General features: G+C 40.8%; 1 protein-coding gene across 1 annotated transcript in view; it reads right to left on the reverse strand.

Moving 5' to 3' along the window:
* The window catches only part of LOC135562556 (protocadherin Fat 3), a gene marked incomplete at its 5' end in the record, with an annotated part of 349,011 nt that overhangs the window by 122,337 nt on the left and 204,938 nt on the right, over positions 1 to 21,736 (reverse strand). Inside the window, 5 exon segments of the mRNA XM_065005063.1 lie at positions 8,714 to 9,010; positions 9,085 to 9,305; positions 13,683 to 13,866; positions 16,614 to 16,721; positions 21,043 to 21,196. Of these exon segments, the coding sequence (XP_064861135.1) occupies positions 8,714 to 9,010; positions 9,085 to 9,305; positions 13,683 to 13,866; positions 16,614 to 16,721; positions 21,043 to 21,196 (964 nt within the window).

Genomic DNA, 21,736 nt, shown 5'->3' on the forward strand with positions numbered 1-21,736 from the left:
ACTACATTTGGCAGCCTTTTTTTCGCAGGCTTCCGGGCATTTACTCATTCATCAACATGGACGTCAGCATGAAGACTGTGTGGCTTGTTGGACTTTCTTGGATCCACTGGTCGGAGAAGAAAGCATCACAACATCTCCTTTGACCACAGTCAGATTAGGTGGCTCGGAGAGCGAGGAATGCAGTGGGTCAAACTGCTCTATGTTGTTCTGAGCTAGCAGAGGGCCTTGTGCTGCTGCTCCCCCTGACATCATAGTCACCCGCCTCGGTGGGGACGGCCCTGGGTTCGTCAGATGAGAGCTGATTTAGAGGTAGTCATCCGAATGTTCCCCGGGACAACGGTGGTCTACTCTGACATCACACAGTGGGAGGAGTTGGACAGTCCAGTGGGAGGAGGACATCAACAAGCCCATAGAGATGGTCCAGAGGGAGGAGAACATCAACAAGCCCATAGAGATGGTCCAGAGGGAGGAGAACATCAACAAGCCCATAAAGATGGTCCAGAGGGAGGAGAACATCAACAAGCCCATAGAGATGGTCCAGTGGGAGGAGGACATCAACAAGCCCATAGAGATGGTCCAGTGGGAGGAGGACATCAACAAGCCCATAGAGATGGTCCAGTGGGAGGAGGACATCAACAAGCCCATAGAGATGGTCCAGTTGGAGGACATCAACAAGCCCATAGAGATGGTCCAGTGGGAGGAGGACATCAACAAGCCCATAGAGATGGTCCAGTGGTAGGAGGACATCAACAAGCCCATAGAGATGGTCCAGTGGGAGGAGGACATCAACAAGCCCATAGAGATGGTCCAGTGGGAGGAGGACATCAACAAGCCCTTAGAGGTGGTCAACAAGCCCATAGAGATGGTCAACAAGCCCATAGAGATGGTCCAGTGGGAGGAGAACATCAACAAGCCCTTAGAGATGGTCCAGTGGGAGGAGAACATCAACAAGCCCATAGAGATGGTCCAGTTGGAGGACATCAACAAGCCCATAGAGATGGTCCAGTGGGAGGAGGACATCAACAAGCCTATAAAGATGGTCCAGAGGGAGGAGAACATCAACAAGCCCTTAGAGATGGTCCAGTGGGAGGAGAACATCAACAAGCCCATAGAGATGGTCCAGTTGGAGGACATCAACAAGCCCATAGAGATGGTCCATTGGGAGGAGGACATCAACAAGCCCATAGAGATGGTCCAGTGGGAGGAGAACATCAACAAGCCCATAGAGATGGTCCAGAGGGAGGAGGACATCAACAAGCCCATAGAGATGGTCCAGTGGGAGGAGGACATCAACAAGCCCATAGAGATGGTCCAGTGGGAGGAGAACATCAACAAGCCCATAGAGATGGTCCAGTGGGAGGAGGACATCAACAAGCCCATAGAGATGGTCCAATGGGAGGAGGACATCAACAAGCCCATAGAGATGGTCCAGTGGGAGGAGGACATCAACAAGCCCATAGAGATGGTCCAGTGGGAGGAGGACATCAACAAGCCCTTAGAGATGGTCAACAAGCCCATAGAGATGGTCAACAAGCCCATAGAGATGGTCCAGTGGGAGGAGAACATCAACAAGCCCTTAGAGATGGTCCAGTGGGAGGAGAACATCAACAAGCCCATAGAGATGGTCCAGAGGGAAGATGACATCAACAAGCCCATAGAGATGGTCCAGTGGGAGGAGAACATCAACAAGCCCATAGAGATGGTCCAGTGGGAGGAGGACATCAACAAGCCCTTAGAGATGGTCAACAAGCCCATAGAGATGGTCCAGTGGGAGGAGAACATCAACAAGCCCATAGAGATGGTCCAGTGGGAGGAGGACATCAACAAGCCCTTAGAGATGGTCCAGTGGGAGGAGGACATCAACAAGCCCATAGAGATGGTCCAGTGGGAGGAGAACATCAACGAGCCCATAGAGATGGTCCAGTGGGAGGAGAACATCAACGAGCCCATAGAGATGGTCCAGTGGGAGGAGGACATCAACAAGCCCTTAGAGATGGTCCAGTGGGAGGAGGACATCAACAAGCCCATAGAGATGGTCCAGTGGGAGGAGGACATCAACAAGCCCATAGAGATGGTCCAGTTGGAGGACATCAACAAGCCCATAGAGATGGTCCAGTGGGAGGAGGACATCAACAAGCCCATAGAGATGGTCCAGTGGGAGGAGGACATCAACAAGCCCATAGAGATGGTCCAGTGGGAGGAGGACATCAACAAGCCCATAGAGATGGTCCAGTGGGAGGAGGACATAAACAAGCCCTTAGAGGTGGTCAACAAGCCCATAGAGATGGTCAACAAGCCCATAGAGATGGTCCAGTGGGAGGAGAACATCAACAAGCCCTTAGAGATGGTCCAGTGGGAGGAGAACATCAACAAGCCCATAGAGATGGTCCAGTTGGAGGACATCAACAAGCCCATAGAGATGGTCCAGTGGGAGGAGGACATCAACAAGCCCATAAAGATGGTCCAGAGGGAGGAGAACATCAACAAGCCCTTAGAGACGGTCCAGTGGGAGGAGAACATCAACAAGCCCATAGAGATGGTCCAGTTGGAGGACATCAACAAGCCCATAGAGATGGTCCATTGGGAGGAGGACATCAACAAGCCCATAGAGATGGTCCAGTGGGAGGAGAACATCAACAAGCCCATAGAGATGGTCCAGAGGGAGGAGGACATCAACAAGCCCATAGAGATGGTCCAGTGGGAGGAGGACATCAACAAGCCCATAGAGATGGTCCAGTGGGAGGAGAACATCAACAAGCCCATAGAGATGGTCCAGTGGGAGGAGGACATCAACAAGCCCATAGAGATGGTCCAATGGGAGGAGGACATCAACAAGCCCATAGAGATGGTCCAGCGGGAGGAGGACATCAACAAGCCCATAGAGATGGTCCAGTGGGAGGAGGACATCAACAAGCCCTTAGAGATGGTCAACAAGCCCATAGAGATGGTCAACAAGCCCATAGAGATGGTCCAGTGGGAGGAGAACATCAACAAGCCCTTAGAGATGGTCCAGTGGGAGGAGAACATCAACAAGCCCATAGAGATGGTCCAGAGGGAAGATGACATCAACAAGCCCATAGAGATGGTCCAGTGGGAGGAGAACATCAACAAGCCCATAGAGATAGTCCAGTGGGAGGAGGACATCAACAAGCCCTTAGAGATGGTCAACAAGCCCATAGAGATGGTCCAGTGGGAGGAGAACATCAACGAGCCCATAGAGATCGTCCAGTGGGAGGAGGACATCAACAAGCCCTTAGAGATGGTCCAGTGGGAGGAGGACATCAACAAGCCCATAGAGATGGTCCAGTGGGAGGAGAACATCAACGAGCCCATAGAGATGGTCCAGTGGGAGGAGAACATCAACGAGCCCATAGAGATGGTCCAGTGGGAGGAGGACATCAACAAGCCCTTAGAGATGGTCCAGTGGGAGGAGGACATCAACAAGCCCATAGAGATGGTCCAGTGGGAGGAGAACATCAACGAGCCCATAGAGATGGTCCAGTGGGAGGAGAACATCAACAAGCCCATAGAGATGGTCCAGTGGGAGGAGGACATCAACAAGCCCATAGAGATGGTCCAATGGGAGGAGGACATCAACAAGCCCATAGAGATGGTCCAGCGGGAGGAGGACATCAACAAGCCCATAGAGATGGTCCAGTGGGAGGAGGACATCAACAAGCCCTTAGAGATGGTCAACAAGCCCATAGAGATGGTCAACAAGCCCATAGAGATGGTCCAGTGGGAGGAGAACATCAACAAGCCCTTAGAGATGGTCCAGTGGGAGGAGAACATCAACAAGCCCATAGAGATGGTCCAGAGGGAAGATGACATCAACAAGCCCATAGAGATGGTCCAGTGGGAGGAGAACATCAACAAGCCCATAGAGATAGTCCAGTGGGAGGAGGACATCAACAAGCCCTTAGAGATGGTCAACAAGCCCATAGAGATGGTCCAGTGGGAGGAGAACATCAACGAGCCCATAGAGATCGTCCAGTGGGAGGAGGACATCAACAAGCCCTTAGAGATGGTCCAGTGGGAGGAGGACATCAACAAGCCCATAGAGATGGTCCAGTGGGAGGAGAACATCAACGAGCCCATAGAGATGGTCCAGTGGGAGGAGAACATCAACGAGCCCATAGAGATGGTCCAGTGGGAGGAGGACATCAACAAGCCCTTAGAGATGGTCCAGTGGGAGGAGGACATCAACAAGCCCATAGAGATGGTCCAGTGGGAGGAGAACATCAACGAGCCCATAGAGATGGTCCAGTGGGAGGAGAACATCAACAAGCCCTTAGAGATTGTCCAGTGGGAGGAGAACATCAACAAGCCCATAGAGATGGTCCAGTGGGAGGAGGACATCAACAAGCCCATAGAGATGGTCCAGTGGGAGGAGAACATCAACGAGCCCATAGAGATGGTCCAGTGGGAGGAGAACATCAACAAGCCCATAGAGATGGTCCAGTGGGAGGAGAACATCAACGAGCCCATAGAGATGGTCCAGTGGGAGGAGGACATCAACAAGCCCTTAGAGATGGTCAACAAGCCCATAGAGATGGTCAACAAGCACATAGAGACGGTCCAGTGGGAGGAGAATATCAACAAGCCCATAGAGATGGTCAACAAGCCCATAGAGATGGTCCAGTGGGAGGAGGATATCAACAAGCCCATAGAGATGGTCCAGTGGGAGGAGAACATCAACAAGCCCATAGAGATGGTCCAGTGGGAGGAGAACATCAACGAGCCCATAGAGATGGTCCAGTGGGAGGAGGACATCAACAAGCCCTTAGAGATGGTCAACAAGCCCATAGAGATGGTCAACAAGCCCATAGAGACGGTCCAGTGGGAGGAGAATATCAACAAGCCCATAGAGATGGTCCAGTGGGAGGAGGACATCAACAAGCCCATAGAGATGGTCCAGTGGGAGGAGAACATCAACAAGCCAATAGAGATGGTCCAGTGGGCGGAGGACATCAACAAGCCCATAGAGATGGTCCAATGGGAGGAGAACATCAACGAGCCCATAGAGATGGTCCAGTGGGAGGAGGACATCAGCAAGCCCTTAGATATGGTCAACAAGCCCATAGAGATGGTCAACAAGTCCATAGAGACGGTCCAGTGGGAGGAGAATATCAACAAGCCCATAGAGATGGTCAACAAGCCCATAGAGATGGTCAACAAGCCCATAGAGATGGTCAACAAGCCCATAGAGATGGTCAACAAGCCCTTTGAGACGGTCCAGTGGGAGGAGAATATCAACAAGCCCATAGAGATGGTCAACAAGCCCATAGAGATGGTCCAGTGGGAGGAGGACATCAACAAGCCCATAGAGATGGTCCAGTGGTATTAGGACATCAACAAGCCCATAGAGATGGTCCAGTGGGAGGAGAACATCAACAAGCCCATAGAGATGGTCCAGAGGGAGGAGGACATCAACAAGCCCATAGAGATGGTCCAGTGGGAGGAGGACATCAACAAGCCCATAGAGATGGTCCAGTGGGAGGAGAACATCTTCGAGCCCACGTTAGCTGCTGGACTTTGTACAAGAAAGCTAATGTTAGCTGCTGGACTTTGTACAAGAAAGCTAACGTTAGCTGCTGGACTTTGTACAAGAAAGCTAACGTTAGCTGCTGGACTTTGTACAAGAAAGCTAACGTTAGCTGCTGGACTTTGTACAAGAAAGCTAACGTTAGCTGCTGGACTTTGTACAAGAAAGCTAACGTTAGCTGCTGGACTTTGTACAAGAAAGCTAACGTTAGCTGCTGGACTTTGTACAAGAAAGCTAACGTTAGCTGCTGGACTTTGTACAAGAAAGCTAACGTTAGCTGCTGGACTTTGTACAAGAAAGCTAACGTTAGCTGCTGGACTTTGTACAAGAAAGCTAACGTTAGCTGCTGGACTTTGTACAAGAAAGCTAACGTTAGCTGCTGACTTTGTACAAGAAAGCTAACGTTAGCTGCTGGACTTTGTACAAGAAAGCTAACGTTAGCTGCTGGACTTTTTTCCAAGAAAGCTAACGTTAGCTGCTGACTTTGTACAAGAAAGCTAACGTTAGCTGCTGGACTTTGTACAAGAAAGCTAACGTTAGCTGCTGGACTTTGTACAAGAAAGCTAACGTTAGCTGCTGGACTTTGTACAAGAAAGCTAACGTTAGCTGCTGGACTTTGTACAAGAAAGCTAACGTTAGCTACGTAGAGTCGGCTAGTTACAGCGCCTTCATAAAATATTCAGATCACTTGACTTTTTCCCTTTTTGTTTGTTAAAAAAATTGATTAAATAAATTTTAAAAAATCCTCAGCATTATCCCATAATGACGAAGCGAAAACAGACAGGATTGTGTAGAGGCACAGATCTGGGGAAGTGTACCAAAACATTTCTGCTGCACAGAAGGTCCCCAAGAACAGAGTGGACTCCATTATTATTAAATGGAATAAGTTTGGAACTACCAACACTCTTCCTAGAGCTGGCCGCCCGGCCAAACTGACCAATAGGGGGAGAAGGGCCTTGGTCAGGGAGGTGACCAAGAAGACTCTTCCTAGAGATGGCCGCCCGGCCAAACTGAGCAATAGGGGGAGAAGGGCCTTGGTCAGGGAGGTGACCAAGAAGACTCTTCCTAGAGATGGCCGCCCGGCCAAACTGACCAATAGGGGGAGAAGGGCCTTGGTCAGGGAGGTGACCAAGAAGACTCTTCCTAGAGATGGCCGCCCGGCCAAACTGACCAATAGGGGGAGAAGGGCCTTGGTCGGGGAGGTGACCAAGAAGACTCTTCCTAGAGATGGCCGCCCGGCCAAACTGACCAATAGGGGGAGAAGGGCCTTGGTCAGGGAGGTGACCAAGAAGACTCTTCCTAAAGCTGGCCGCCCGGCCAAACTGACCAATAGGGGGAGAAGGGCCTTGGTCAGGGAGGTGACCAAGAAGACTCTTCCTAGAGATGGCCGCCCGGCCAAACTGACCAATAGGGGAGAAGGGCCTTGGTCGGGAGGTGACCAAGAAGACTCTTCCTAGAGATGGCCGCCCGGCCAAACTGACCAATAGGGGAGAAGGGCCTTGGTCAGGAGGTGACCAAGAAGACTCTTCCTAGAGATGGCCGCCCGGCCAAACTGACCAATAGGGGAGAAGGGCCTTGGTCAGGAGGTGACCAAGAAGACTCTTCCTAAAGCTGGCCGCCCGGCCAAACTGACCAATAGGGGGAGAAGGGCCTTGGTCAGGGAGGTGACCAAGAAGACTCTTCCTAGAGATGGCCGCCCGGCCAAACTGACCAATAGGGGGAGAAGGGCCTTGGTCAGGGAGGTGACCAAGAAGACTCTTCCTAGAGATGGCCGCCCGGCCAAACTGACCAATAGGGGGAGAAGGGCCTTGGTCAGGGAGGTGACCAAGAAGACTCTTCCTAGAGATGGCCGCCCGGCCAAACTGACCAATAGGGGGAGAAGGGCCTTGGTCAGGGAGGTGACCAAGTAGACTCTTCCTAGAGATGGCCACCCGGCCAAACTGACCAATAGGGGGAGAAGGGCCTTGGTCAGGGAGGTGACCAAGAAGACTCTTCCTAAAGCTGGCCACCCGGCCAAACTGACCAATAGGGGGAGAAGGGCCTTGGTCAGGGAGGTGACCAAGTAGACTCTTCCTAGAGATGGCCGCCCGGCCAAACTGAGCAATAGGGGGAGAAGGGCCTTGGTCAGGGAGGTGACCAAGAACCTGATGGTCACTCTGACAGAGGTTCAGAGTTCCTCTGTGGAGATGGAAGAAACTTCCAGAAGGACAACCATCTCTGCAGCACTATACCAATCAGGCCTTTATGGTAGAGAGGCCAGACGGAATTCACTCCTCAGTAAAAGGCACATGACAACCCGCTTGGAGTTTGGCAAAAGGCACCTAAAGGACTCTGACCATGAGAAACAATATTCTCTGGTCTGTTGAAACCAAGATTGAACAGTTTGGCCTGAATGCCAAGCGTAACGTCTGGAGGAAACCTGGCACCATCCCAACGGTGAAGTATGGTGGTGGCAATATCATGCTTTGGAGATGTTTTCAGCGGCAGGGACTGGGAGACTAGTCAGGATCGAGGAAAAGATGAACAGCGCAAATTATAGAGAGATCCTTGATGAAAACCTCTCCAGAGCATTCAGGACCTCAGACTGGGGCGAAGGTTCACCTTCCAACAGGACAACGATCCTAACAACACAGCCAAGACAACACAGGAGTAGCTTCGGGTCAAGTCTCTGAATGTCCTTGAGTGGCCCAGCTAGAGACCGGACTTGAACCCAATCGAACATCTCTGGAGAGACCTGAAAATAGCTGTGCAGCAACGCTCCCCATCCAACCTGACAGAGCTTGAGAGGATCTGCAGAGAAGAATGGGAGAAACTCCTCAAATACAGGTGTGCCAAGCTTGTAGCGTCATACACAATAAGACTTGAGGCTTTAATCACTGCCAAAGGTGCTTCAACAAAGTACTGAATAAAGGGTCTGAATAATTATGTAAATGTAAGATTATTATTATTATTTTTTTAATTTTTTTTTACAAATTTGCAAAAAAAATTACAAACCTATTTTTGCTTTGTCATTATGGGGTATTGTGTGTAGATTGATGAAGGTAAAAAAACAATGTAATACATTTTAGAATAAGACCAACGTAACAAAATGTGGCAAAAGCCAAAGGGTATGAATACTTCATGAATGCACCGTATATCATATATTATAAATAATATTGTTCTTTCCTGGTTGCTGTCGGGAGTCTCTCCCCCCACAGCGGTGTAAGCCCCAGTCTGTCCTGGGGCCAGGTATATGTTTCCCAGGGCCGTGCCCACAGGTGTGTCCTCTGGTATGGTGAAGGAGTACTGAGGCTGGGTGAAGGAGGGGACCAGAGCGTCCGGGGGGAGGACATGGATGAAGGCTGAGACCAGAGAATGTTTTGCCGGGGAGCCACGGTCTGTAGCCTTGACAAAGAAGGATAGGATGGTTCCCTGGAGATGGAGAAGAGATCCTTTCGTCACCATCCAACCACTGTCTGGCTCCACCTGGTGGAAAAAATAAGAAGATCAGTTTCAAAGACCCGACCCGACCCTAGACACAGCCCCCCGCCTCGACCCACCTCCAGTACGTCAACCAGGGGCAGACGGGCCTCGCTGTACAGGGAATAGATGACCCGTCCATTGGGTCCAGTGTCAAGGTCTGTGGCCTGGATCTGGGTAACCAACGATCCTTTAGCCACATTGGACTTGATGCTCATACGATACTCCACCGCCCTGAACCGAGGGGCGTTGTCATTCTCATCAGTCAACACAACACGGACTGTACAGAATGCTGCACGACCTGGCAACATGATAGTAACAGTGTTATAGACATGATAGTAACAGTGTTGTAGACATGATAGTAACAGTGTAGTAGACATGATAGTAACAGTGTTATGTTGTAGACATGATAGTAACAGTGTAGTAGACATGATAGTAACAGTGTTATGTTGTAGACATGATAGTAACAGTGTTATAGACATGATAGTAACAGTGTAGTAGACATGATAGTAACAGTGTTATAGACATGATAGTAACAGTGTTGTAGACATGATAGTAACAGTGTTATAGACATGATAGTAACAGTGTTGTAGACATGATAGTAACAGTGTTATAGACATGATAGTAACAGTGTTATAGACATGATAGTAACAGTGTTTTAGACCTGATAGTAACAGTGTTATGTTGTAGGCATGATAGTAACAGTGTTGTAGACATGACAGTAACAGTGTTGTAGACATGATAGTAACAGTGTAGTAGACATGATAGTAACCGTGTTATAGACATGATAGTAACAGTGTTGTAGACATGATAGTAACCGTGTTATAGACATGATAGTAACAGTTTAGTAGACATGATAGTAACAGTGTTATAGACATGATAGTAACAGTGTTGTAGACATGATAGTAACAGTGTTGTAGACATGATAGTAACAGTGTTATAGACATGACAGTAACAGTGTTATAGACATGATAGTAACAGTGTTGTAGACATGATAGTAACAGTGTAGTAGACATGATAGTAACAGTGTTGTAGACATGATAGTAACAGTGTTGTAGACATGATAGTAACAGTGTTATAGACATGATAGTAACAGTGTTGTAGACATGATAGTAACAGTGTTGTAGACATGATAGTAACAGTGTTGTAGACATGATAGTAACAGTGTTGTAGACATGATAGTAACAGTGTTATAGACATGATAGTAACAGTGTTTTAGACCTGATAGTAACAGTGTTATGTTGTAGGCATGATAGTAACAGTGTTGTAGACATGACAGTAACAGTGTTGTAGACATGATAGTAACAGTGTAGTAGACATGATAGTAACCGTGTTATAGACATGATAGTAACAGTGTTGTAGACATGATAGTAACCGTGTTATAGACATGATAGTAACCGTGTTATAGACATGATAGTAACAGTGTTATAGACATGATAGTAACAGTTTAGTAGACATGATAGTAACCGTGTTATAGACATGATAGTAACAGTTTAGTAGACATGATAGTAACAGTGTTATAGACATGATAGTAACAGTGTTGTAGACATGATAGTAACAGTGTTGTAGACATGATAGTAACAGTGTTGTAGACATGATAGTAACAGTGTTGTAGACATGATAGTAACAGTGTTGTAGACATGATAGTAACAGTGTTGTAGACATGATAGTAACAGTGTTGTAGACATGATAGTAACAGTGTTATAGACATGACAGTAACAGTGTTATAGACATGATAGTAACAGTGTTGTAGACATGATAGTAACAGTGTTGTAGACATGATAGTAACAGTGTTATAGACATGATAGTAACAGTGTTGTAGACATTATAGTAACAGTGTTGTAGACATGACAGTAACAGTGTTATAGACATGATAGTAACAGTGTTGTAGACATGATAGTAACAGTGTTATAGACATGACAGTAACAGTGTTGTAGACATGATAGTAACAGTGTTATAGACATGATAGTAACAGTGTTGTAGACATGATAGTAACAGTGTTGTAGACATGATAGTAACAGTGTTATAGACATGACAGTAACAGTGTTATAGACATGATAGTAACAGTGTTGTAGACATGATAGTAACAGTGTTATAGACATGATAGTAACAGTGTTATAGACATGATAGTAACAGTGTTGTAGACATGATAGTAACAGTGTTGTAGACATGATAGTAACAGTGTTGTAGACATGATAGTAACAGTGTAGTAGACATGATAGTAACAGTGTTGTAGACATGATAGTAACCGTGTTGTAGACATGATAGTAACAGTGTTGTAGACATGATAGTAACAGTGTTATGTTGTAGGCATGATAGTAACAGTGTTGTAGACATGACAGTAACAGTGTTGTAGACATGATAGTAACAGTGTAGTAGACATGATAGTAACCGTGTTATAGACATGATAGTAACAGTGTTGTAGACATGATAGTAACCGTGTTATAGACATGATAGTAACCGTGTTATAGACATGATAGTAACAGTGTTATAGACATGATAGTAACAGTTTAGTAGACATGATAGTAACAGTGTTATAGACATGATAGTAACAGTGTTGTAGACATGATAGTAACAGTGTTGTAGACATGATAGTAACAGTGTTATAGACATGATAGTAACAGTGTTGTAGACATGATAGTAACAGTGTTGTAGACATGACAGTAACAGTGTTGTAGACATGATAGTAACAGTGTAGTAGACATGATAGTAACCGTGTTATAGACATGATAGTAACAGTGTTGTAGACATGATAGTAACCGTGTTATAGACATGATAGTAACCGTGTTATAGACATGATAGTAACAGTGTTATAGACATGATAGTAACAGTTTAGTAGACATGATAGTAACAGTGTTATAGACATGATAGTAACAGTGTTGTAGACATGATAGTAACAGTGTTGTAGACATGATAGTAACAGTGTTATAGACATGATAGTAACAGTGTTGTAGACATGATAGTAACAGTGTTGTAGACATGATAGTAACCGTGTTGTAGACATGATAGTAACAGTGTTATAGACATGATAGTAACAGTGTTGTAGACATGATAGTAACAGTGTTATAGACATGATAGTAACAGTGTTGTAGACATGATAGTAACAGTGTTGTAGACATGATAGTAACAGTGTTATAGACATGATAGTAACAGTGTTGTAGACATGATAGTAACAGTGTTATAGACATGATAGTAACAGTGTTGTAGACATGATAGTAACAGTGTTGTAGACATGATAGTAACAGTGTTGTAGACATGATAGTAACAGTGTTATAGACATGATAGTAACAGTGTTTTAGACCTGATAGTAACAGTGTTATGTTGTAGGCATGATAGTAACAGTGTTGTAGACATGACAGTAACAGTGTTGTAGACATGATAGTAACAGTGTAGTAGACATGATAGTAACCGTGTTATAGACATGATAGTAACCGTGTTATAGACATGATAGTAACAGTGTTATAGACATGATAGTAACAGTGTTGTAGACATGATAGTAACAGTGTTGTAGACATGATAGTAACAGTGTTGTGGACATGATAGTAACAGTGTTGTAGACATGATAGTAACAGTGTTATAGACATGATAGTAACAGTGTTGTGGACATGATAGTAACAGTGTTGTAGACATGATAGTAACAGTGTTATAGACATGATAGTAACAGTGTTGTAGACATGATAGTAACAGTGTTATAGACATGATAGTAACAGTGTTGTAGACATGATAGTAACAGTGTTGTAGACATGATAGTAACAGTGTTATAGACATGATAGTAACAGTGTTATAGACATGATAGTAACAGTGTTGTAGACATGATAGTAACAGTGTTGTAGACATGATAGTAACAGTGTTATAGACATGATAGTAACAGTGTTGTAGACATGATAGTAACAGTGTTATAGACATGATAGTAACAGTGTTGTAGACATGATAGTAACAGTGTTATAGACATGATAGTAACAGTGTTATAGACATGATAGTAACAGTGTTATAGACATGATAGTAACAGTGTTGTAGACATGATAGTAACAGTGTTGTAGACATGATAGTAACAGTGTTATAGACATGATAGTAACAGTGTTGTAGACATGATAGTAACAGTGTTATAGACATGATAGTAACAGTGTTGTAGACATGATAGTAACAGTGTTATAGACATGATAGTAACAGTGTTATAGACATGATAGTAACAGTGTTATAGACATGATAGTAACAGTGTTGTAGACATGATAGTAACAGTGTTATAGACATGATAGTAACAGTGTTGTAGACATGATAGTAACAGTGTAGTAGACATGATAGTAACAGTGTTATAGACATGATAGTAACAGTGTTGTAGACATGATAGTAACAGTGTTGTAGACATGATAGTAACAGTGTTATAGACATGATAGTAACAGTGTTATAGACATGATAGTAACAGTGTTGTAGACATGATAGTAACAGTGTTATAGACATGATAGTAACAGTGTAGTAGACATGATAGTGACAGTGTTACGGATGCTGAATGTGTTATTGATACTTTGATCATTGATGCTCTACTGATGATTGATGAAATCACCCGGCTCGAAGGACCATTCAAAACTATACTGGCATTTCACAAACAAACAAACACACAAACATACACCCCCCCCCCCCCCCCCCTCCCCCCAAACACATACCCTCCCCCTCTCTGTACCTCCTCCGTCAAGGGCCATGACGGTGAGGACTATGTCCTTGTTGCTAGGGTTTTCACGGTCTAGTTTCTGTGCGGTGGTGATGAGGCCTTTAGGGTCGATGCTGAACTTACTCTTCCCCAAGTCGTTGATGAACGTGAAGGTCACCTGACCAAACAGACCTGAGTCCTCATCCGTAGCACGCACCTGGAGGGAGAGTCATGATTTATTGATTGGAACACACCAGCAGTTATCATCATACATACAGTTTATAAAGAAATCCTGTCAGATATGGAATCCTGTCAGATATGGAATCCTGTCAGATATGGAATCCTGTCACTGTCAGATATGGAATCCTGTCAGATATGGAATCCTGTCAGATATGGAATCCTGTCAGATATGGAATCCTGTCAGATATGGAATCCTGTCAGATATGGAATCCTGTCAGATATGGAATCCTGTCAGATATGGAATCCTGTCAGATATGGAATCCTGTCAGATATGGAATCCTGTCACTGTCAGATATGGAATCCTGTCAGATATGGAATCCTGTCAGATATGGAATCCTGTCAGATATGGAATCCTGTCAGATATGGAATCCTGTCAGATATGGAATCCTGTCACTGTCAGATATGGAATCCTGTCAGATATGGAATCCTGTCAGATATGGAATCCTGTCAGATATGGAATCCTGTCAGATATGGAATCCTGTCAGATATGGAATCCTGTCAGATATGGAATCCTGTCAGATATGGAATCCTGTCAGATATGGAATCCTGTCACTGTCAGATATGGAATCCTGTCAGATATGGAATCCTGTCACTGTCAGATATGGAATCCTGTCAGATATGGAATCCTGTCACTGTCAGATATGGAATCCTGTCAGATATGGAATCCTGTCAGATATGGAATCCTGTCACTGTCAGATATGGAATCCTGTCAGATATGGAATCCTGTCAGATATGGAATCCTGTCAGATATGAAATCCTGTCAGATATGGAATCCTGTCAGATATGGAATCCTGTCAGATATGGAATCCTGTCAGATATGAAATCCTGTCAGATATGGAATCCTGGCAGATATGGAATCCTGGCAGATATGGAATCCTGTCAGATATGAAATCCTGTCAGATATGGAATCCTGGCAGATATGGAATCCTGTCAGATATGGAATCCTGTCAGATATGAAATCCTGTCAGATATGGAATCGTGGCAGATATGGAATCCTGTCAGATATGAAATCCTGGCAGATATGAAATCCTGGCAGATATGAAATCATGGCAGATATTTGAATTCTAAAGTATGCATGCAGGTTAGCTCTCACCTGTAGAGGTTAGTGTCAGTGTTACCTCTCACCTGTAGAGGTTAGTGTCAGTGTTAGCTCTCACCTGTAGAGGTTAGTGTCAGTGTTACCTCTCACCTGTAGAAGTTAGTGTCAGTGTTACCTCTCACCTATAGAAGTTAGTGTCAGTGTTACCTCTCACCTGTAGAGGTTAGTGTCAGTGTTACCTCTCACCTGTAGAAGTTAGTGTCAGTGTTAGCTCTCACCTGTAGAGGTTAGTGTCAGTGTTACCTCTCACCTGTAGAAGTTAGTGTCAGTGTTACCTCTCACCTGTAGAAGTTAGTGTCAGTGTTACCTCTCACCTGTAGAGGTTAGTGTCAGTGTTAGCTCTCACCTGTAGAGGTTAGTGTCAGTGTTACCTCTCACCTGTAGAAGTTAGTGTCAGTGTTACCTCTCACCTGTAGAAGTTAGTGTCAGTGTTACCTCTCACCTGTAGAGGTTAGTGTCAGTGTTACCTCTCACCTATAGAAGTTAGTGTCAGTGTTACCTCTCACCTGTAGAGGTTAGTGTCAGTGTTACCTCTCACCTGTAGAAGTTAGTGTCAGTGTTACCTCTCACCTGTAGAAGTTAGTGTCAGTGTTACCTCTCACCTGTAGAAGTTAGTGTCAGTGTTACCTCTCACCTATAGAAGTTAGTGTCAGTGTTAGCTCTCACCTGTAGAGGTTAGTGTCAGTGTTACCTCTCACCTGTAGAGGTTAGTGTCAGTGTTACCTCTCACCTGTAGAAGTTAGTGTCAGTGTTAGCTCTCACCTGTAGAGGTTAGTGTCAGTGTTAGCCCTCACCTATAGAAGTTAGTGTCAGTGTTACCTCTCACCTGTAGAAGTTAGTGTCAGTGTTACCTCTTCAGTCAGAGGTTAGTGTCAGTGTTACCTCTCACCTGTAGAGGTTAGTGTCAGTGTTAGCTCTCACCTATAGAAGTTAGTGTCAGTGTTACCTCTCACCTGTAGAGGTTAGTGTCAGTGTTATCTCTCACCTGTAGAAGTTAGTGTCAGTGTTACCTCTCACCTATAGAAGTTAGTGTCAGTGTTACCTCTCACCTGTAGAGGTTAGTGTCAGTGTTACCTCTCACCTATAGAAGTTGGTGTCAGTGTTAGCTCTCACCTGTAGAGGTTAATGTCAGTGTTACCTCTCACCTGTAGAAGTTAGTGTCAGTGTTAGCTCTCACCTGTAGAGGTTAGTGTCAGTGTTAGCCCTCACCTATAGAAGTTAGTGTCAGTGTTACCTCTCACCTGTAGAAGTTAGTGTCAGTGTTACCTCTCACCTGTAGAAGTTAGTGTCAGTGTTAGCTCTCACCTGTAGAGGTTAGTGTCAGTGTTACCTCTCACCTATAGAAGTTAGTGTCAGTGTTACCTCTCACCTATAGAAGTTAGTGTCAGTGTTACCTCTCACCTATAGAAGTTAGTGTCAGTGTTAGCTCTCACCTGTAGAGGTTAGTGTCAGTGTTACCTCTCACCTGTAGAAGTTAGTGTCAGTGTTACCTCTCACCTATAGAAGTTAGTGTCAGTGTTACCTCTCACCTATAGAAGTTAGTGTCAGTGTTACCTCTCACCTATAGAAGTTAGTGTCAGTGTTACCTCTCACCTATAGAAGTTAGTGTCAGTGTTACCTCTCACCTGTATGACTCTGGATCCAGCAGGTGCGTTCTCTCTGGTCTCCGCCAGGTAGAACCTCTGACTGAAAACTGGACTGTAGAGGTTTGCCCCCAACACATACACATTGACCTGGGAACATCATATTCATCATTATCATACAGCTGTATCACAGTTCTCTACACAGGTTTGCCCCCAACAAATACACATTGACCTGGGAACATCATATTCATCATTATCATACAGGTGTATCACAGTTCTCTACACAGGTTTGCCCCCAACACATACACATTGACCTGGGAACATCATATTCATCATTATCATACAGGTGTATCACAGTTCTCTACACAGGTTTGCCCCCAACAAATACACATTGACCTGGGAACATCATATTCATCATTATCATACAGGTGTATCACAGTTCTCTACACAGGTTTGCCCCCAACAAATACACATTGACCTGGGAACATCATATTCATCATTATCATACAGCTGTATCACAGTTCTCTACACAGGTTTGCCCCCAACACATACACATTGACCTGGGAACATCATATTCATCATTATCATACAGCTGTATCACAGTTCTCTACACAGGTTTGCCCCCAACACATACACATTGACCTGGGAACATCATATTTTATTATTTTGACTTTATTATTAGCATTATTATACATATTATTAGTAATATAATTAATAGTATTATACATATTATACATATTATTAGTAATATAATTAATATTATTATACATATTATACATATTATTAGTAATATAATTAATATATTATACATATTATTAGTAATATAATTAATAGTATTATACATATTATACATATTATTAGTAATATAATTAATAGTATTATACATATTATTAGTAATATAATTAATAGTATTATACATATAATACATATTATTAGTAATATAATTAATAGTATTATACATATTATTAGTAATATAATTAATAGTATTATACATATTATAAATATTATTATTAATAAAATGATAATAATAATAATAAGTATTATTATAAATAGTATTATTATTAATATAATTGAGATTATTATACATAATAGTATTCTAGTTATCATTCTATTACTATTTTTACTCTATTAATATTAATATAATATTATTACTCTATTACTACTCTATTATTATGAATGGTTATTACTACTCTATTATTATGACTGATTATTACTACTCTATTATGACTGATTATTACTACTCTATTATTATGACTGATTATTACTACTCTATTATTATGACTCTGATTATTACTACTCTATTATGACTGATTATTACTACTCTATTATTATGACTCTGATTATTACTACTCTATTATTATGACTGACTAGTACTACTCTATTATTACTACTCTATTATTATGACTCTGATTATTACTACTCTATTATTATGACTGATTATTACTACTCTATTATTATGACTCTGATTATTACTACTCTATTATTATGACTCTGATTATTACTACTCTATTATTATGACTCTGATTATTACTACTCTATTATTATGACTGATTATTAACTACTCTATTATTATGACTGATTATTACTACTCTATTATTACTACTCTATTATTATGACTGATTATTACTACTCTATTATTACTACTCTATTATTATGACTGATTATTACTACTCTATTATTACTACTCTATTATTATGACTCTGATTATTACTACTCTATTATTATGACTGATTATTAACTACTCTATTATTATGACTGAATATTAACTACTCTATTATTACTACTCTATTATTATGACTGATTATTACTACTCTATTATTATGACTGATTATTACTACTCTATTATTATGACTCTGATTATTAACTACTCTATTATTATGACTCTGATTATTAACTACTCTATTATTATGACTCTGATTATTAACTACTCTATTATGACTGATTATTACTACTCTATTATTATGACTGATTATTACTACTCTATTATTATGACTGATTATTAACTACTCTATTATTATGACTGATTATTACTACTCTATTATTAATACTCTATTATTATGACTCTGATTATTACTACTCTATTATTATGACTGATTATTAACTACTCTATTATGACTGATTATTACTACTCTATTATTATGACTGATTATTAACTACTCTATTATTATGACTGATTATTACTACTCTATTATTATAACTCTGATTATTACTACTCTATTATTATGACTCTGATTATTACTACTCTATTATTATGACTCTGATTATTACTACTCTATTATTATGACTCTGATTATTACTACTCTATTATTATGACTGACTAGTACTACTCTATTATTACTACTCTATTATTATGACTCTGATTATTACTACTCTATTATTATGCCTCTGATTATTAACTACTCTATTATTATGACTCTGATTATTAACTACTCTATTATTATGACTCTGATTATTAACTACTCTATTATGACTGATTATTACTACTCTATTATTATGACTGATTATTACTACTCTATTATTATGACTGATTATTAACTACTCTATTATTATGACTGATTATTACTACTCTATTATTAATACTCTATTATTATGACTCTGATTATTACTACTCTATTATTATGACTGATTATTAACTACTCTATTATGACTGATTATTACTACTCTATTATTATGACTGATTATTAACTACTCTATTATTATGACTGATTATTACTACTCTATTATTATAACTCTGATTATTACTACTCTATTATTATGACTCTGATTATTACTACTCTATTATTATGCCTCTGATTATTACTACTCTATTATTATGACTGACTAGTACTACTATATTATTATGACTCTGATTATTACTACTCTATTATTATGACTCTGATTATTAACTACTCTATTATTATGACTCTGATTATTACTACTCTATTATTATGACTGATTATTAACTACTCTATTATTATGACTGATTATTACTACTCTATTATTACTACTCTATTATTATGACTGATTATTACTACTCTATTATGACTCTGATTATTACTACTCTATTATTATGACTCTGATTATTAACTACTCTATTATTATGACTGATTATTACTACTCTATTATTATGACTGATTATTAACTACTCTATTATTATGACTCTGATTATTACTACTCTATTATTATGACTGATTGTTACTACTCTATTATTATGACTGATTATTACTACTCTATTATTATGACTCTGATTATTACTACTCTATTATTATGACTGATTATTACTACTCTATTATTATGACTCTGATTATTACTACTCTATTAGTATGACTCTGATTATTACTACTCTATTATTACTACTCTATTATTATGACTCTGATTATTACTACTCTATTATTATGACTCTGATTATTACTACTCTATTATTATGACTGATTATTAACTACTCTATTATTACTACTCTATTATTACTACTCTATTATTATGACTGATTATTACTACTCTATTATGACTCTGATTATTACTACTCTATTATTACTACTCTATTATTATGACTCTGATTATTACTACTCTATTATTATGACTCTGATTATTAACTACTCTATTATTATGACTGATTATTACTACTCTATTATTATGACTGATTATTACTACTCTATTATTATGACTCTGATTATTACTACTCTATTATGACTCTGATTATTACTACTCTATTATTACTACTCTATTATTATGACTCTGATTATTACTACTCTATTATTATGACTGATTATTACTACTCTATTATTATGACTCTGATTATTACTACTCTATTATTATGACTCTGATTATTACTACTCTATTATTATGACTCTGATTATTACTACTCTATTATGACTCTGATTATTACTACTCTATTATTACTACTCTATTATTATGACTCTGATTATTACTACTCTATTATAATGACTGATTATTACTACTCTATTATTATGACTGATTATTACTACTCTATTATTATGACTGATTATTACTACTCTATTATGACTGATTATTACTACTCTATTATTATGACTGATTATTACTACTCTATTATTATGACTGATTATTACTACTCTATTATGACTGATTATTACTACTCTATTATTATGACTGATTATTACTACTCTATTATGACTGATTATTACTACTCTATTATTATGACTCTGATTATTACTACTCTATTATTATGACTCTGATTATTACTACTCTATTATTATGACTCTGATTATTACTACTCTATTATTATGACTGACTAGTACTACTCTATTATTATGACTGACTAGTACTACTATATTGTTAGTATTACTCTATTAGTAGTATTTCTCTTGGTATTACTCCATTGTTAGTATTACTCTATTAGTAGTATTTCTATTGGTATTACTCTTATTTTTTTTAAATACGAAAAAGGATAATAACATCAATTAAAAAGACTGTGAGAAACAAAAAATAACAAAGAAATAAAATAACTCTAAACCTCAGCGGTGTTGGTGAAGACCCCGTCGGACACAGACACGTTGAGCCTAAAGGAAGCCCTCATCCCCTGTCTTCTCTGATTGGACAGAGATATCAACCCCGCCTCTGTGTCCATCGTAAACACCATCCGCTCATCACCGGATAGGATATTGTACCTGAATGGATAACGTCATAACACAGAAGCAAATTACTTATAATATAAAATAGATATTATCCCTGTACCAGGTTGTCATCATATGATCACATTATGTCATGACATATATTTAGGCCTGTTGTGACATACTGTATATTACGTTATTTTATGGCTGGTTATAACACCTACATAAGAGTGTCAAAACCCAGATAACCTACAACAGTAGTTATTTTATGGCTGGTTATAACACCTACATAAGAGTGTCATAACCTACATAACCTACAACAGTAGTTATTGTATGGCTGGTTATAACACCTACATTAGAGTGTCAAAGCATTCAACAGTAGTTATTGTATGGCTGGTTATGACACCTACATAAGAGTGTCATAACCTACAACAGTAGTTATTTTATGGCTGGTTATAACACCTACATTAGAGTGTCAAAGCATTCAACAGTAGTTATTGTATGGCTGGTTATGACACCTACATAAGAGTGTCATAACCTACAACAGTAGTTATTGTATGGCTGGTTATGATACCTACATAAGAGTGTCATAACCTA

The sequence above is a fragment of the Oncorhynchus nerka genome, linkage group LG19 (assembly GCF_034236695.1).
Source record: "Oncorhynchus nerka isolate Pitt River linkage group LG19, Oner_Uvic_2.0, whole genome shotgun sequence".
NCBI classification, from domain to species: Eukaryota; Metazoa; Chordata; class Actinopteri; order Salmoniformes; family Salmonidae; genus Oncorhynchus; species Oncorhynchus nerka.